Source organism: Balaenoptera borealis, assembly GCF_965194805.1.
Source record: "Balaenoptera borealis genome assembly, chromosome: 17".
In the NCBI taxonomy this organism is placed as follows: domain Eukaryota; kingdom Metazoa; phylum Chordata; class Mammalia; order Artiodactyla; family Balaenopteridae; genus Balaenoptera; species Balaenoptera borealis.
This window is the reverse complement of record NC_138876.1, coordinates 38119923-38138947: the sequence shown is the minus strand read 5'-3', so window position 1 is coordinate 38138947 and position 19025 is coordinate 38119923. Positions and strand designations below refer to the sequence as shown.

General features: G+C 44.3%; 1 protein-coding gene across 5 annotated transcripts in view; it reads left to right on the top strand.

The window, feature by feature from the left end:
• MATN2 (matrilin 2) overlaps positions 1 to 19025 on the top strand; it is a 161428-nt gene that overhangs the window by 90576 nt on the left and 51827 nt on the right. For all 5 annotated transcript variants that reach the window (XM_082364257.1, XM_082364256.1, XM_082364258.1 and 2 more), the window contains exons 5-6: positions 1020 to 1142; positions 16733 to 16855. In XM_082364257.1, the coding sequence (XP_082220383.1) occupies positions 1020 to 1142; positions 16733 to 16855 (246 nt within the window). The remainder of the gene's footprint in view (positions 1 to 1019; positions 1143 to 16732; positions 16856 to 19025) is intronic.

Here is a 19025-nt window from a genome sequence, read left to right as displayed (position 1 = left end):
ATTGTTAATAGCCATACATTCATTTCTCCCTAGTAATCTTTGTTACCTCTACCTAACTTCCTTTGGCTTCCCATTTTCCTCATCTATGGGATGAATAAGTAGAGCACAAAGTGGATTTTGAAAGGTCCTTCTGATGGAGAAATGGAATGAGGAAAACTATGTCCAAAGAGACTAATGCAGATTTGGGAATAAGGGGCTCTTCTAGACCTGCCATGTTTTTGGTGGAGTAGCAGGTCTTTTCACTGTACTCTCTCTCAGCTTCTGCAAAATGTCAAAGACAGCACCAGATTACCTTGGTGAGACTGTGTATATCGGTGTGTACCTTGGTGAGACTCTGATTACAAAGCCTTTTAGTTCTCAGAGAATAGGAATGGTACTTGATGCAGACAAGCGCAAATACCTGCTTGTGATAACTTCAGTCCTCAAGAACCATCCAGATGTTTTCAGAACACTTTCATTGAGATGGGAAAATACAAATTCGTGGGTTTTTAAAATTAATTTATTTATTTGGTGGCACTGGGCCTTAGTTGCGGCACGCAGGATCTTCGTTGCCTTGTGCAGGATCTTTAGTTGTGGCATGGGGCTCTTTTAGTTCCGGCATGCGGAATCTAGTTCCCTGAACAGGGATCGAACCCACATCCCCTGCGTTGGGAGCACCGAGTCTTAACCACTGGACCACCAGGGAAGTCCCACAAATTGATCTTAATTTTAAATTATTTAATGCATTTAATAGAGATGAATAATTCCAACTTTGAAAAATGAGTTTTTCTATATACATAGAAACACACCCGAGTGTTAACAGCGGTGGCCTCTGGATGGTAGGACTGCAGGTGGCGGATTACAGGTGACTTTTCTATTTTTTTTCTATGTTTCCCAAATTTTCCACTATGATCTCATAACGCTTTCAATGTTTTTAAAGGTTATTTTGACAAGTGCTGTAGAGTTGCTTGCTGATGGCCGAGGGTCACCGAGGGTCACCTCCTTGAGAGCCATGTTCTAATGGTATGGCTTTGCCCCAGTCCAGGACCTGTGTGCAGCAGAGGACCACGGCTGCGAGCAGCTCTGCGTGAACCTGCTGGGCTCCTTTGTCTGTCAGTGCTACAGTGGCTACACCCTGGCCGAGGACGGGAAACGGTGTGTGGGTGAGTATCCCACCCAGCCTTGCTTGATGGGGAAGCACAAGAGAAGCTAGTAAGAAGGGGGGGGGGGCCACGTATCCCATTGCTCTCCTTTGAGTTTCAACAAAGTGCTCCAAGTTCTCTGGCCTAGTTGTTAGTCAGAATTTGAACTTTAAAGACTTCGTTTGTGGCTGAGGTTAGCATTTTCTCTACTGATTCTCTCGGAAAGGACTGGGCAGATTTTCATTCAGTTTGGAAGGTATGTCTGGCTGGCCTGACTTCAGTATAGCTCACGTGTTATACATGAGGTCCAGCTGGTGGTGGGTAAGGTTGCTGAGTGGCACCTCGAAGAGGCAGGCAGCCTTCCTTCTAAGTACGGATCTGCAGTTCAGTGACAGGCCCCAGTGACCGCCAGGTGTAAGAGGCCAGCTGTGTGTCGTGAGACACCACGGTCAGAGAAAACAAATAGCAGCCTCAGACGCTGGTCCTGGGTAAGAAGTCTCAAGGGCAGTGCTCGGAACTACAGGCACTGGCTCGCAATCAGCTGAGCGGTTTCCCATTGAGCGGCAACTCCACATTGCGAGGGCCGGTGGGAGGTGGGGGGATGGCATCTAATTTCTTCGGTGATGGATAATGGTTTTCATCGGCACCTGCAGGGCAGACCAGTGAATCCCTAATATACATGTGGCACCTCCCAGTTTGTCTGCAAAGCCCTTTAAACTTGCACAGCCTCATTTATCTTTCCACCAACAAACAGTGCCTGGCAAATAGTAGGTGTTCAGTAAACTGAGCTGGATACTTATGAGGCAGAAAATCCGTAAGGAAAGGAAGGAAAAGGACTTGACTGACATCAGAACTGGAACCTTCATTTTCTAACTCTGAATCCTACACGTCCTGTTCCACATTCTGTTGTTTTCAGAGGACCTGTTCTGTTTTGCTTCCCACAAACAGTTGATTTTTTTGCCCATAGAACTTACGCTTTCCAGCACACTGCGATTCTTAGCTGAGGATGTGAAAGGAAAAAGCAACAAAACAAAAGTGCAGGTGGGGCCTGTTCTTTGCAGGTGATGATGAGAATAAAATGGGTTTGTTTGTTTGTTTTTACACACTGATGGAGATGAAAACGGCCCTCATCAGAAGTCCACAAATGGAATTGGTCTCCTAAGCCTGTGTTGTTTTTTCCCCCTTATTCTGTGGGTGGTGACCGTGATAGGTAGCAGGGTACCACATCCATTAACACTGGCAAAAAAGAAGCCAATGTGGAAACACCAGCTTTTTTTTTTTTTTTTTTGCTTCATTAATTTTTATTATGCAAATAATCTATTTTCATTGAGGAACTTAAAACAGACGAGAAAAGCACTATTAATAGCTTGTTGTATTTTCTGCCAGACCTTTCCCCACATAAATATCTACTTCTAAACATTTTGTTAATATTTACCAAAATGAGGTCATACTCTCTATTTTGTTTTACATATGTATTTTTCCCTTACCAGTTGTTAAATGGGGAGAAACTTTGGGTGCTGTTGTGTCAGAACCACAATGTCAGTTGCTGCTCGATGGGGCTGTGCTGAGTGCAAAGCAAATGATGGAGGTAATAGAGGCCACAGGAGGTCAGAGAAGAGCGACAGGCTCATGGCCAGCGTGGGGAAGATCTGGGTGAGGAAGGAAGGGTAGCAATGGGACAGATGTCTAAGGCAAGGGGAGACATGAGGGCAGTGACGGTGTAGAAGTGGCAGTGCGGACTGAGACCGGGCTGGGAGGGCCAGGTAGAGAGCTGGTAGATCAGGAGAGACGGTCACAGTGAGAAGCCACCAAATTGAAAGCTAAACCGGCAGCCTAACCTGAAGACATCAATCTGAAGGCACTTGTCAAGATGGAGACTCCAGGTATCAGACTTAGAGCAGGAAATTTAGAGGAGAAACAGAGGCTGTTAGGGACCCTGGAAGCATTCCGTTAGCCCCTGGTCTGAGTGGCCTGTATGTAGATGGGCAGAGAACGGTATGAATAGGGGGAACCATAATCCCAGTTAATCCAGGAGGGTCCCAGTTTATGGCTGTTGGCTCACTGCTCAAGAGCACTCCCTTTCACTTTCAAGGGGGTTCCAGTCTGAACGCGAAAGTATAGGATCACCCTAGTTAAGGCCAACCTGACTTCAGCAGTTAAGGAGACTAACGCTGTTGAAGCAGAGAATTCCTGCAGGTGAGAAGTAGGAGATGAAGTTGAAGACATCAGGTGGAACCAGAGTATACAGGGCTTTGAAAACCAGGCTAAAGGGTCTGGACTTTATCTCTGAAAAAAGAGACACTAAAGGGTTTTTAAGTGGGACTGATAAAGGCAAAGCCTCATTTTAGGAGACTTAATCTCGTGGTAGAGGGCAGGATGGATTCCAGGAGGAAGATAGGGAGGGCTGCAAAGACCAGTTAGGAGACTGTGGCAGCCCTCTGGTGAGGGGTGACAAGAGCCAGATTTGAGTAGCGACCGTAGAAATGAAGAGAGAAGGAAGGGGTGAGGAATGAGAAGAAGGTGCGATGAATAAAGAGGGGGAGGAAAAGCCACAATCGAATCCTGGGTTTGAGCTTCCATGACTCTAAGAGTGATGGCAACAGTGATGAGAGAGTGATGGGATTTTTAGAAAAGATAACGAGGCGTTTTAGACACAGTGGGTTTGAAGCTGAGATGGGACACCTGCAAGGACACATCGAGAGGGAGCAGGGGCGACAGTAACACCACAAGGAGAGGGTAGAGCCAGTGGTGCAGGCAGGAAGCAGCACAGCCCGTTTCCTTCTGAATTTTAATTTCCATTTCCAGTGTTCACTTATGTGTTTGTTTTGGACCTTCAATACAGCGAGACCTGGGCTCAAATCCCAGTTCTGCTACTTGCGAGTCATGTGTCATTTTATTTCTGAGCCTTGGTTTTCTCATCTATAACATAGAGTAAAAATACCTCCATCATAGAGTTTGTGGGATTAAATAAGATAACGAGTAAAGTTCCTAATACGCATTAGACAATTGTTGTTATTACTGTTGTTATTATTATAACACATATTATCATCATCATCATCTCCTGTATGCCATGAAGTGTGGCCTTAGGAGAGAGTGAAGCCTGAGCCTTGGGCTGCAGCCACATGCGGGAAGCAGGAGGGAGACGTGGGCCAGGAAGAATGTCCATGAAGGAACCGCCTAAGGTGGGGATGGAGGAGTTGGGGAGAGGTGGGCGAGAGAACCAGAAGTCATGGAATATGACAGGAAAGAGAATTTCTAGGCCAAGTCAATATTAGTGTCATGCCCCAGCGAGGCCAAATGGAACAGAACTTAGAGAAAAAGCCATTGAGTTGAGTCATTGATTCATCTCAGCAGACATTTCCAGACTCTACCAGGCACTCTGCTAGACATTAGGGACACAAAAATGACCAGGAGGCCATTGATAATGATCAAGAGGGGTGGGGTAAAGGACAGATTTCAAGGGGGAGGGGGGAGGGGGGAGAAAGTAGGGACAGCAAATCTAATCTCTTCGTTTAAAGAAGTTTGGTAGAAATTCACGATGACCAGCTACTGGTAAATGGACCCCGTGGGAGTACTTTGACTCATCCCAGAATTACGACTGTGACCACATGAAAATTCAATTCTTAGCCAGACTCAGGACCTTTTAGCCAACATTTCCACACTTTTGAGTTAGTGGAACTTTAACTCCGAGTGCTAGAGTCTGGAGCTTGACATTTACTGCAGAGCAACAAGCATGAGAAGAAATGCTGTGGCTGCCGGGAACCTCTAACTGCTCATTTAACTCTGGTTAGAGCCGAATTTGTTCAGTTCCCTAACTGCTCATTTAACTCTGGTTAGAGCCGAATTTGTTCAGTTCCCTAACTGCTCATTTAACTCTGGTTAGAGCCGAATTTGTTCAGCTCCCTAACTGCTCATTTAACTCTGGTTAGAGCCGAATTTGTTCAGCTCCCTAACTGCTCATTTAACTCTGGTTAGAGCCGAATTTGTTCAGCTCCCTAACTGCTCATTTAACTCTGGTTAGAGCCGAATTTGTTCAGTTCCCTAACTGCTCATTTAACTCTGGTTAGAGCCGAATTTGTTCAGTTCCCTAACTGCTCATTTAACTCTGGTTAGAGCCGAATTTGTTCAGCTCCCTAACTGCTCATTTAACTCTGGTTAGAGCCGAATTTGTTCAGTTCCCTAACTGCTCATTTAACTCTGGTTAGAGCCGAATTTGTTCAGCTCCCTAACTGCTCATTTAACTCTGGTTAGAGCCGAATTTGTTCAGCTCCCTAACTGCTCATTTAACTCTGGTTAGAGCCGAATTTGTTCAGCTCCCTAACTGCTCATTTAACTCTGGTTAGAGCCGAATTTGTTCAGTTCCCTAACTGCTCATTTAACTCTGGTTAGAGCCGAATTTGTTCAGCTCCCTAACTGCTCATTTAACTCTGGTTAGAGCCGAATTTGTTCAGCTCCCTAACTGCTCATTTAACTCTGGTTAGAGCCGAATTTGTTCAGCTCCCTAACTGCTCATTTAACTCTGGTTAGAACCGAATTTGTTCAGCTCCCTAACTGCTCATTTAACTCTGGTTAGAGCCGAATTTGTTCAGTTCCCTAACTGCTCATTTAACTCTGGTTAGAGCCGAATTTGTTCAGTTCCCTAACTGCTCATTTAACTCTGGTTAGAGCCGAATTTGTTCAGTTCCCTAACTGCTCATTTAACTCTGGTTAGAGCCGAATTTGTTCAGTTCCCTAACTGCTCATTTAACTCTGGTTAGAGCCGAATTTGTTCAGTTCCCTAACTGCTCATTTAACTCTGGTTAGAGCCGAATTTGTTCAGTTCCCTAACTGCTCATTTAACTCTGGTTAGAGCCGAATTTGTTCAGCTCCCTAACTGCTCATTTAACTCTGGTTAGAGCCGAATTTGTTCAGCTCCCTAACTGCTCATTTAACTCTGGTTAGAGCCGAATTTGTTCAGTTCCCTAACTGCTCATTTAACTCTGGTTAGAGCCGAATTTGTTCAGTTCCCTAACTGCTCATTTAACTCTGGTTAGAGCCGAATTTGTTCAGCTCCCTAACTGCTCATTTAACTCTGGTTAGAGCCGAATTTGTTCAGTTCCCTAACTGCTCATTTAACTCTGGTTAGAGCCGAATTTGTTCAGCTCCCTAACTGCTCATTTAACTCTGGTTAGAACCGAATTTGTTCAGTTCCCTAACTGCTCATTTAACTCTGGTTAGAGCCGAATTTGTTCAGTTCCCTAACTGCTCATTTAACTCTGGTTAGAGCCGAATTTGTTCAGTTCCCTAACTGCTCATTTAACTCTGGTTAGAGCCGAATTTGTTCAGTTCCCTAACTGCTCATTTAACTCTGGTTAGAGCCGAATTTGTTCAGCTCCCTAACTGCTCATTTAACTCTGGTTAGAACCGAATTTGTTCAGTTCCCTAACTGCTCATTTAACTCTGGTTAGAGCCGAATTTGTTCAGTTCCCTAACTGCTCATTTAACTCTGGTTAGAGCCGAATTTGTTCAGTTCCCTAACTGCTCATTTAACTCTGGTTAGAGCCGAATTTGTTCAGTTCCCTAACTGCTCATTTAACTCTGGTTAGAGCCGAATTTGTTCAGTTCCCTAACTGCTCATTTAACTCTGGTTAGAGCCGAATTTGTTCAGTTCCCTAACTGCTCATTTAACTCTGGTTAGAACCGAATTTGTTCAGTTCCCTAACTGCTCATTTAACTCTGGTTAGAACCGAATTTGTTCAGTTCCCTAACTGCTCATTTAACTCTGGTTAGAACCGAATTTGTTCAGTTCCCTAACTGCTCATTTAACTCTGGTTAGAGCCGAATTTGTTCAGTTCCCTAACTGCTCATTTAACTCTGGTTAGAGCCGAATTTGTTCAGTTCCCTAACTGCTCATTTAACTCTGGTTAGAGCCGAATTTGTTCAGTTCCCTAACTGCTCATTTAACTCTGGTTAGAACCGAATTTGTTCAGCTCCCTAACTGCTCATTTAACTCTGGTTAGAACCGAATTTGTTCAGTTCCCTAACTGCTCATTTAACTCTGGTTAGAACCGAATTTGTTCAGTTCCCTAACTGCTCATTTAACTCTGGTTAGAGCCGAATTTGTTCAGTTCCCTAACTGCTCATTTAACTCTGGTTAGAGCCGAATTTGTTCAGTTCCCTAACTGCTCATTTAACTCTGGTTAGAACCGAATTTGTTCAGTTCCCTAACTGCTCATTTAACTCTGGTTAGAACCGAATTTGTTCAGTTCCCTAACTGCTCATTTAACTCTGGTTAGAACCGAATTTGTTCAGTTCCCTAACTGCTCATTTAACTCTGGTTAGAACCGAATTTGTTCAGTTCCCTAACTGCTCATTTAACTCTGGTTAGAACCGAATTTGTTCAGTTCCCTAACTGCTCATTTAACTCTGGTTAGAGCCGAATTTGTTCAGTTCCCTAACTGCTCATTTAACTCTGGTTAGAACCGAATTTGTTCAGTTCCCTAACTGCTCATTTAACTCTGGTTAGAACGGAATTTGTTCAGTTCCCTAACTGCTCATTTAACTCTGGTTAGAACCGAATTTGTTCAGTTCCCTAACTGCTCATTTAACTCTGGTTAGAACCGAATTTGTTCAGTTCCCTAACTGCTCATTTAACTCTGGTTAGAACCGAATTTGTTCAGTTCCCTAACTGCTCATTTAACTCTGGTTAGAACCGAATTTGTTCAGTTCCCTAACTGCTCATTTAACTCTGGTTAGAACTGAATTTGTTTCAACATTCAGGTGATCAGGAGTGGATTACTGACTAACGAAAGTCCTCATTTTGCTTTAGTTGAGTCCTGGTGTTTGTAATCCACCAGCTTCCACTAAAGCTGTGTTAATTTCCATCCAAAACTGTACATTTTTCAAAGACCATTTAGCTCTATCTTTGAGGGTGAATTTTTTACTGAACTTGCTCTCCTGATGTTTACTGACTGCCTTGTCTTTTGGGGTAGCTTTGGTCCTGTTTGCATCTTATCTGCCCAAGCAGATTGTAAACCCATGGGGGGCAGAAACCAATTCCTATACTTTTCATCTTTCACAGAGTAGACTTGCAAAATGTTTTTGTTGAATCATTGACTGAGATTGAGTGATCACAATCTCAAGTATTCATGTTTTTTTAAAAAAAAAAAAACTTTTCCACTTCATTGGTTTTTAAATTACAAAATCAACTTTTGCTTATTAAAAAAAAGTCAGAGTACAGATGTGTATAAAATCAAAACCTGAAAGACATTACTCCTCAATTTCACTTCCTGGAGGTAATCACAGCTAAAAGCCTGGCTTCTCCTTCCTGCCTTTCTTCAAAGATGTCTTACCACCTTAACCGGTTTGCAGGGCAGGAATTGAGACACAGATGTAGAGAACAAACGTATGGACACCAAGGGGGGAAAGCGGAGGCGGGGAGGGGTGGTGGTGGTGGTGTGATGAATTGGGAGATTGGCATTGACATGTATACACTGATTTGTATAAAATGGATGACTAATAAGAACCTTCTGTATAAAAAATAAATCAAATAAAATTCAAAAACAAAAAGATGTCTTACGATCTTAAGATGCTATTTGCTTGTCATTACCATCCAGGATTTAGGGCAATGCCTGACACATAGTAATTGCTCAGTAAACGGTTGTGGAACAACTGAATAGCATTAAGGTATCTCTTTACTCCCAAATTCAACCTTATCTGATTAGGGAGGCAGTGTGATAAAAATATAATCTACACTTCTTTAATGTTACTAAATCCTAGGACCTGTTTGAAACCTTTTACTTATAATTGCAGCAACCCTTTGAGGTAGGTACGATCGTCATCCACATTTTATAGGTCTCTTTGACCTCTCTGTTCCAGTGGCTTCATCTGTAGATTGAGGAAAACAATACCTACCTCCAAGGGTTGTTGTGAGGGTGAAATGTGTTAATATATGGGAAGCCTCAATACTCTGTAATGACCTAAATGGGAAAAGAATCTAAAAAAGAGTGGATATATGTATATGTATAACTGATTCACTTTGCTGTACACCTGAAACTAACACAACATTGTAAATCAACTGCAGTCCAATAAAAAATTTTTTAAAAATATATGGGAAGCACTTGGAACAGTGCTATACACGGTCAACTGAGAAACAGTTGAATCTGGATTTCTATATCCTTTATGAATTTTTGTCTTCTTCTGAATGCTTGCATTTAATAATGCATCAAACATATGGTACATTTGAAAAATCATATTGAGGTCCATACCCAGAATGATGGTGGTACATAACATGGGGATTTAGTATGCTGTTATTGCTGCCCTCAAAGCTTTCCTCCTATATTCTCCTACATCAGTCACCTTCAGTGAGAAGGGGATGGTTGATATCTAAGTTGGCGACGAGGGATGGGAGGATCAATCTTTGTATTGAAAGGTGAGATTTTCAGCTTACTCCTCATGCTTGAAACATGATCTCCCCCCAGTACAAGGATTTCTCCCTGTCTTAGTTTGCTAGGGCTGCCATAACAAAATACCGCAGAGTGAGTGTCAATAGAAATCTATTTTCTCCCAGTTCTGGAGGCTAGAAGTCCAAAGTCAAGGTGTCAGCAGGGTTGATTTCTTCTGAGGTTTCTCTCCTTGGCTTGCTGATTCTGCATGTGGTCTTTGTTCTGTGCCCATGCGTGCCTGGTGCCTCTGTGTGTGTCCAAATTTCCACTTCTCATAAGGACACCAATCAGATTGGATTAGGACCCACCCTAATGGCCTCATTTTAACCTAATCACCCTTTAAAGGTCCTATCTCCAAACGCAATCACCATCTGACCAACTGGGGATTAGGACTTCAACAAATGAATTTAAGGTGGGAAGACAGAATTTAGCCCAGAACACTTCCTTATTGTTATCAAAATCAATAGGAAACTTTCTCTGAGTTTTGAACTCCTACATGTAAGAATTCAGTCATGCCCTGGGTAAGAGAGGTTTTGTGAATCTGACTCTGTGAGTGTGTCTTATATACACTCAGCAAGTAAATTGGTTCTACCATTTCTCTAAATGACAAATTTGGTTTTTCTGACTCTGTCATCAACACACTTAAAAACCCAAACACTCCTCTGTAAAATATCCTGTTTCTTCTAAGGCCATCCTCTTTGCAGACTGATCCCTGCTGAGGAGACCTTGGAATCTGACCAGATGATTGTAAATCAGAGACTGTCAATCTTAGGCTTTATTACCTTGCACCAAATAGGAGACAGATGAGCGATTTCTCACATGTTAGGCCAAGACTGGCTTCCAACCCTGAGATCTTAGCACTTTGTGATCTGGAGGGCCAAAGGACCACAACCAAGGAATTAATCTTTCTGGTTGCAGAGAGTAGAATTTTCAGGCAAAATGACCAAGAAAGGATTTCATTGAAGTAGGAGAGGACTTGGAACAACAGTCCTCTGAGTTACACACATAAGTCACCTCCATACATCCGCCCCCTAAACTTGGCCTCTCTTTTTATAAGTACAATTTGGCAACCAAGGAAGTTATGCAAAGAACCCAAACCATGCAGCAAAGGATGTCAGAGTTGAATAGACTGGAACTCTCTCACCCTTAGAAAGCTTTTAGGTTCACGTGCCCAGAAGTGGGCTCCTCCGTGTCTCACGATGGCCTCCTCTGCTGTCCCCAGAGGTCTGGCAGTGAGCCCGTGGGTGGCCCTCAAATCAAAGTGGGGTTTGACACCTTCAGGTTTTACAGGCCAGGGTCTTGGGACCCAGGAATGCTTGAATCCTGCCTTGCCAATCTCCCCTTTTCCCTTCAGTTCCCCAGAGAGCTATGCACACTAGAAACAAAACCAACACGAGAATCAAAGTCCAGGAGAAAACTTCTTATCCTGTGAGATTGGCTAATTGATGAAAAATTTCATTCAAAGAGCAGAATCATGGAAAATGCATCTCCAAACCTACCTTAAGCATTTACATTTTCTTTAAAACACATAGATGTACTTATAATAAAAATTGCTTTTGATTACTCTTCCAAAAATTACTAATTTTAAGTTCATTTTTTAAATATATGATTTAAAAAGATCTTTCTTGCATAAATCATACCCATAATGTGTTGTCTATGGTTTTCAATTTTGATTTTTTTAAATTGGGGCAAGAATTTCAAGACTTTGGGCTTCCCTGGTGGCACAGTGGTTAAGAATCTGCCTGCCAATGCAGGGGACATGGGTTCGAGCCCTGGTCCGGGAAGATCCCACATGCCGTGGAGCAACGAAGCCCGTGCGCCACAACTACTGAGCCGGCGCTCTAGAGCCCACAAGCCACAACTACTGAGCCCACGTGCCACAACTACTGAAGCCCGCGCGCCTAGAGCCCGTGCTCTGCAACAAGAGAAGCGACCGCAATGAGAAGCCCACGTGCCGCAACGAAGAGTAGCCCCTGCTCGCTGCAACTAGAGAAAGCCTGCGTGCAGCAATGAAGACCCAACACAGCCAAAAATAAAGAAAGAAAGAAAGAATAAGCATGCAGCCAGCCAACAAGAGAAGGTATTCGAAAGCACAGGGGTTCCAGTAACCTTGAGCATTTAGCGTGTTCTGGGCATCAGGTCCCATATTTTCAGAGAGCATGAAAAGCAGTGATTTATCGGAAGTTGGTTGAGTGGAGGTCAATGAAAAGAGCTGCTTCTGTGCAACTTTATTAACACCTGATCCAGTATTGGATATTGTGTTCTAGAGCGTTCTGGAAAAAAAGGTGAGATTGGAGTATGTGGCTTAGACTTTAGGCCTAAGCAAAGTTTCTAGCCTCTCCCCAGTCTAATATGGGGTCAGTGTCTCTCTGAGGGACAGAGACGGCTGGGCACAGAGATTATACCCCATGGTGTGTAAGAGGAAGTTCGAGAGAGAGGCAGAGTCTTGAGTTTCGGCCTTTTAGGTACAGTGACCTGCCCACTCATCATCGTGGTGCTGTCAGGGGCGTGGAACGTGGATGTCAGGTAGATTAGCAGCTCTTCTGTTTGGAAGGGATACTAACGAGTGGGTGGCCTGAGGTGGGTGCAGCTGACTGACAGCAGACACCCATATCAGGGGTTGGGAGATTTTCAAGATGGCAGCTCAGGCCCAGCACAAGGAGGTTGCGGATGGGGAGTGTCTCCTGCTAATACAGGTTAGCGTGGGCTACAGCAAGGCCCACTCCTGTGACATGTGGCCTGGGGCACGTGCCAGGGCTGGCTTGGTATCCTTTATCTGTGCCCTCAGTGTCCCCGGTTATTTGTTTAATGATACAGTGATTCTTTTTTTTTTTTTTTTAATATTTATTTATTTGGCTGCACCGGGTCTGAGTTGCAGCACGTGGGATCTTCGTTGCCGTGTGTGAGGTCTTCGTTGCCACATGCGGGATCTTTTAGTTGCGGCATGTGGGTTCTTAGTTGCGGCATGTGGGTTCTTAGTTGCAGCATGTGGGATCTAGCTCCCCGATCAGGGATCGAACCCAGGCCACCTGCACTGGGAGCGTGGTCCTCTTAACCACTGGGCCACCAGGGAAGTCCTGATACATTGGTTCTTGAAAGATGAGACATTAACTTTTAGAAGGATCTGGTGCTAGCTCAAAATTTATATTTTGACTCAACTCCAGGAACTGGCTAATGCCCATGATATTCAGATCCTAAGACTGTATGAATGCACTGTTCCCACCAAAATTGCTTGCGTATTAAAATCACAAATATCAGGCGCTATTAGAACTCTTTAGGGAGTGAAGTTACAAAAAAACAATAACTTAACAGAAACTTAATGAAGCCTGGGAGCAAAAGAATAAACACAACACATGTTATTACCCTTTAAAAATCTTTAGCTTTTCCCCTTGCATCTTTTGATTACTGTGTTAAGTATGTAATATCTTCTCAGTGCGTGGTTTTGCTTTTTTAAATTGTGCATGTGTGTATTGATTTGCAGATTCCATTTCCTTGTTATTATTTGCAAAGTTTTGATATTCAGATATCCTAAATCATTATATAGAGGGAAACATTTTTTAAGGAAAAAAAAATATCATCCTTAATCCTACTACCTTGCCTACACAGCAAGCATTTTTATTTCTAATTTTCAGGTTTTGCCTTAGAGCCATATTTTACCTGGATATAATCACTGTAAATATACAACTTTCAGATCTACTTCTTTCACCAAATCGTAATCGTCTTCCTATTTACAGTTATGTTAGAATTATAATGTTTATAACTACCTACTGCCCCAAATGGAACTCCTGATCGTTCCCTGCAAAACCTGCACCTTCCCCATCCCTGAGTCCGCCTTAATCCCTCCCTTTTTCCCTCACCTCACCTCTAATCTGACAGGAATCTTACTGACCCCACTTTCAACCTGGTGTATTACTGACAGTTCTCTAGGGCTGCCACAACAAAGAACCACAAACCAGGTGACTGAAAACAGCAGAAATGTATTGCCTCCTAGCTCTGGGGGCTGGAAGTCTGACATCAAGGTGCTGGCAGGACCATGCCCCCTCTGAAACTTGTAGGGGAGAATCCTTCCTTGCTTCTGACGGTGGGTGTTGGTCCTCGGCACTCCTCAGCTTACAGCTGCATCACTCTCATCTGTCTTCACGTGGCATTCTTCTCTTCCTATAAGGACACCAGTCATATTGGATTAGGCCCCAGACTAATGACCTCATCTTACCTTGATTGTATTTGCAAAGACCCTATTTCCAAATAAGTTCACAGGCACAGGTATCTTTTTAGGGGGACACAATTCAACCCAGAGGACAACCCCTCTCTCTCCGCCCCACCTCCTTCCTGCACTGTTCTGGTTGACCTCCCCCCGCCCCTCCAATTCCTCACTGGGATTATTGTACTAGCCTCCTAGCTGGTTTTCTACTGTCACATTTGCCTGCTATGGTCTATTCTTGATTCCTTTGTTCAGAACCTTCCAGAGACTCCCTAATCACTCAGAGTAAAAGCCAAAGTCCTGGGCTTCCCTGGTGGCACAGTGGTTAAGAATCCGCCTACCAATGCAGGGGACATGGGTTTGAGCCCTGGTCTGGGAAGATCGCACATGCCGCAGAGCAACTAAGCCCGTGCGCCACAGCTACTGAGCCTGCGCTCTAGAGCCCACGAGCCACAACTACTGAGCCCACGTGCCACAACTACTGAAGCCCGCATGGCTAGAGCCTGTGTTCCGCAACAAGAGAAGCTACTGCCATGAGAAGCCCGCGCACCACAACGAAGAGTAGCCCCCGCTCGCCGCAACTAGAGAAAGCCCGTGTGCAGCAATGAAGACTCAACGCAGCCAAAAATAAATAAATAAATAAATTTATTTTTTAAAAAAAGCCAAAGTCCTGGCAGTGACCCTACGGTCCCTCCTGATCTGCACTTGTTCTCATCTCTCACCCCTCTCTGCTGCAGCCACTCTGGCCTCTTTGCTGATCCTCCAGCTCACCAGGCATATTCCCACCTCTGGGCCTTTGCACCTGCTGTTGTTCCCTTTGCCCGCGATGCTCGCTCCCAGATATCCACAGGGCTCATGCCTCATTCAAGACTCTGCCCAACTGCCACCTTCCTGACCACTGCTGTTACATCACACCCTCACTCTCTCCCACCCCGCCACGGTCTCTACGCCTTTGTGCCTTGTATTTTCTCCAGAGCACTCTCCACCTTCTAAGAGACTGTGTTCTTTACTTGTTTATTTTCTTTTTTATCTACCACCACCATCCAAATGGAAGCTTCTCTAGGACTGGAGTTTTTGTCTGTTTTGTTATTTGTTCCATCCTTAGCACCTAAAAGAGGGCCAGGCCCAGAGTAGGTGCTCAGTGAATATTTGTAGGATTAGTGAGAAACAGGCCAGTACATTTTCTCGTAAATTACTAAACCATTTATCCTCATTAAATGTTCATCTTATTTTCCTAATTTTTTGGTCACTGTAAATAATGCTGCTACAAATAGCTTATTCTGTATAGTTAATTTCCTCCTTTTTTTCTTTTCTTTTTTTTTTTTTATATTTTTATTCTTTTTTTTTTTTTTAACATTCAGTTCTTTTGGGAATTATTTATTTATTTATTTTGGGCTGTGTTGGGTCTTCGCTTCTGTGCGAGGGCTTCCTCCAGCTGCGGCAAGTGGGGGCCACTCCTCATCGCGGTGCGCGGGCCTCTCACTATCGCGGCCTCTCTTGTTGCGGGGCACAGGCTCCAGACGCGCAGGCTCAGCAATTGTGGCTCACGGGCCTAGCTGCTCCGCGGTATGTGGGATCTTCCCAGACCAGGGCACGAACCCGTGTCCCCTGCATTGGCAGGCAGACTCTCAACCACTGTGCCACCAGGGAAGCCCCCTCCTTTTTTTCAATTACTTCTTGGGGCCACATTTCCAGAGTGAATATTGTCAAATGTCCTTCCAGAAGAATTTTTATCAGTTCATAATACCACCCACTATTAATAATTGGACTCTGTTTCCATGCTGCCTTGCCACCATTGGATTTTTTTAAAATTAATTAATTAATTAATTAATTAATTTTTGGCTGCGTTGGGTCTTCGTTGCTGCACGCGGGCTTTCTCTAGTTGCGGCGAGCGGGGACTACTCTTCGTTTTGGTGCGCGGGATTCTCATTGTGGTGGCTTCTCTTGTTGTGGAGCACAGGCTCTAGGCGCGTGGGCTTCAGTAGTTGTGGCACGTGGGCTCAGTAGTTGTGGCTTGCGGGCTCTAAAGTGCAGGCTCAATATTTGTGGCGCACGGGCTTAGTTGCTTCACGACATGGGGGAATCTTCCCAGACCAGGGTTTGGACCCGTGTGCCCTGCATTGGCGGGCAGATTCTTTTTTTTTTAACATCTTTATTGAAGTATAATTGCTTTACATTGTTGTGTTAGTTTCTGCTGTATAACAAAGTGAATCAACTATACATATACATATATCCCCATATCCCCTCCCTCTTGTGTCTCCCTCCCACCCTCCCTATCCCACCCCTCTAGGTGGTTACAGAGCACCGAGCTGATCTCCCTATGCTATGCGTCTGCTTCCCACTAGCTATCTATTTTACATTTGGGAGTGTATATATGTCCATGCCACTCTCTCACTTCATCCCAGCTTACCCTTCCCCCTCCCCGTGTCCTCAAGTCCATTCTCTACCCCTGCGTCTTTATTCCTGTCCTGCCCCTAGGTTCTTCAGACCTTTTTTTTAGATTCCATATATATGTGTTAGCATACGGTATTTGTTTTTCTCTTTCTGACTTACTTCACTCTGTATGACAGACTCTAGGTCCATCCACCTCACTACAAATAACTCAATTTCGTTTCTTTTTATGGCTGAGTAATATTCCATTGTATATATGTGCCACATCTTCTTTATCCATTCATCTGTCGGTGGACACTTAGGTTGCTTCCATGTCCTGGCTATTGTAAATAGTGCTGGCAGGCGGATTCTTAACCACTGCGCCACCAGGGAAGTCCTGTAAGTTCTTTAGTATCTTCTGATATGAATTGTCTGATCCAGACACCTGATTTTTTTTTTCAGAAGGGAGGTTTTAGATGCGTATTTATTTATCCATCCTCTTCTGGGGGCAAAAATATTAATCCTTACTTATATTTGTTATAAGTATGTTTCCATTCTACCATGCCCTTTACCTCTGTTTGTGTTTCTACTTAAACTCTGTGTTTTAATCTTTACAGCTGTGGACTACTGTGCCTCAGAAAACCACGGATGTGAACATGAGTGTGTAAATACCGACAGCTCCTACTTTTGCCGGTGCCCTAAAGGATTTGCTCTTAACCCAGATAAGAAAACATGCACAAGTAAGTTACACACATACACACACATTTTTTGATGCAACTGCTATAAGCCCTGTAGCTGAGGAAATCTTCCAAGCACAGAGTAGCACAGGATTATGTGCTGGGGTTAGGGGGCCTTTTACCTTCTGCCCTATTCCTCCTTTGTCAGGCCTTTCTTAACTTGTCCTAAGACCGTAGCCCGCTCTATCTCAGTGTCACCCTTCACAGCATCTGACAACAGTATGTATCTTTGATCAGAGACCACATGTCGGAGTGTTCCCCCAGCATCTACAGAGCGTGTTGACAATCAGACCATCTTACTTCATGCTGGCTCAGCCTGCCTGTGCCCACCAGTGTTAACAGGGCTTAAGAAATACTTTCACTGAAGCTTTGTGGCTTGTGGGCTGCAGCTCTGACTTCACACAAGTAAAGGAAAATCTTTGAGCCAAAAGGAGTTGACTGTGGTTGCCCCTGGGTGGGGGAGGAGTTGGTGCAGGGCATTTTGCAGCGAACTGCTCAGTTTTTGTTTGAGCTATTTCGTTCTATTTGATTTTAACTATACGATCCACATCAGAATTAATTTGAGCTCCCCAAATCTGACCATAACAATTTATAAACTGACGGTGGCCGTTCGTTTTGTAAAAGGATTCCAAAAACATCCTTTTAAATGTAAAGATACGTCAGAGCACTTAAGGGATTGTGTATGGATAATTATCATCCTATAGAAAGGTTCACTTGAGAAAGTTTGTTTTTAAAGTATTGGGGCCCAGCATTTTTAAAAAGTGACATTTAATAGCAACTTAGAATAAAGTCACCTCTGAAACGTCCGTCAGTGAGAAAACAGGATTTCAATTCATAAAAAGTTCATGTACCCACAACCTTTCTAACTACATCTATTATGTAAAGCAGGATATGCCTGCATAGTTTTTAAAAAGCATCCCCCCAAAACTCCTGAAACATCAACTTGCTTTTCAGTCCCTGCATATCAACAGGTTATAAGCACCAGAGCTAGAGGCAGGGGTGGAGGATAAAACTGTAAGGGGCACAGGAAGTCAAAACATACATTTTTGGACCCCAAACCACATGCCAATAGCAATGAATAAGGCCAGGTCCTTCCTGGAGGAGATATCTCGGCTGAGTCTTGAAGGCAGAGCCATCCTTCACCAGGTAAAGCAGAGTGAGATGTAGGTGGCCAGGAGGAGGAAAAATGTGCAAAAATATCAGCCAGGCAGACCCATCTCCACAACTGGCCTACAGTTGCTTATTGAACAAATAAGAGAAAGAGTGAATGGGCTGTTCTGTTCCTAGTCTCCCTTCCTTTCTGAATATTCTGAGCTATGAGCCAGCGGCCTGGGCTGGGGTAGCGTTTGGGGAGTTGCAGCTGCTGGGCTGATGAGTCAGTTCTGTCCATCAAAGGGGAGCCCACATGCCGCCGAGGGCAGTTCAAATCCCAGTTCATCTGCGTTTTTGCCGGATGATCTTGGGCAAGTTATGCCTCAGTTGCCTCGACTGTAATAAGGGAGATAATACCGCCTACTCCATAGTGTTGTCTTGAAGACTAAATGAGAGAATTCATCTGAACCATTTAGCACGTGGCCTGGTGCCAAGCAAATTCTTGAAGGGATGACACTGGCTTCAAAAAGACTTTAACTTGGGGCTCCCCTGCTGGCGCAGTGGTTGAGAGTCTGCCTGCCAATGCAGGGGACACGGGTTCGAGCCCTGGTCTGGGAAGATCCCACATGCCGCGGAGCAACTAAGCCCGTGCGCCACAACTACTGAGCCTGCGCGTCTGGAGCCTGTGCTCCGCAACAAGAGAGGCCGCGATAGTGAGAGGCCCGCGCACTGCGATGAAGAGTGGCCCCCGCTCGCCACAACTGGAGAAAGCCCTCGCGCAGAAACAAAGACCCAACACAGCCAAAAAATAAATTAATTAATTAATTAATTTTAAAAAAAAGACTTTAACTTGGGATCTATTGAGCATATACCACGTGCCCGGGGTAAGTTTAATAGTGCCTAAAAAATTCAAAATTCAAGACTTCCGCTGGAGGCCACTTGGGAACACAAGCCACCGAGAGCAGCTCAGTCACCTGCAAGGTGTTATACGACCAAAGGCTCCCAGGGTGACACAGACAAGACTCATGGCAGGCGTTAAGGGAAGGAGGAGGCCAGCTGGACGAGAAGAGGTGGGGATGCG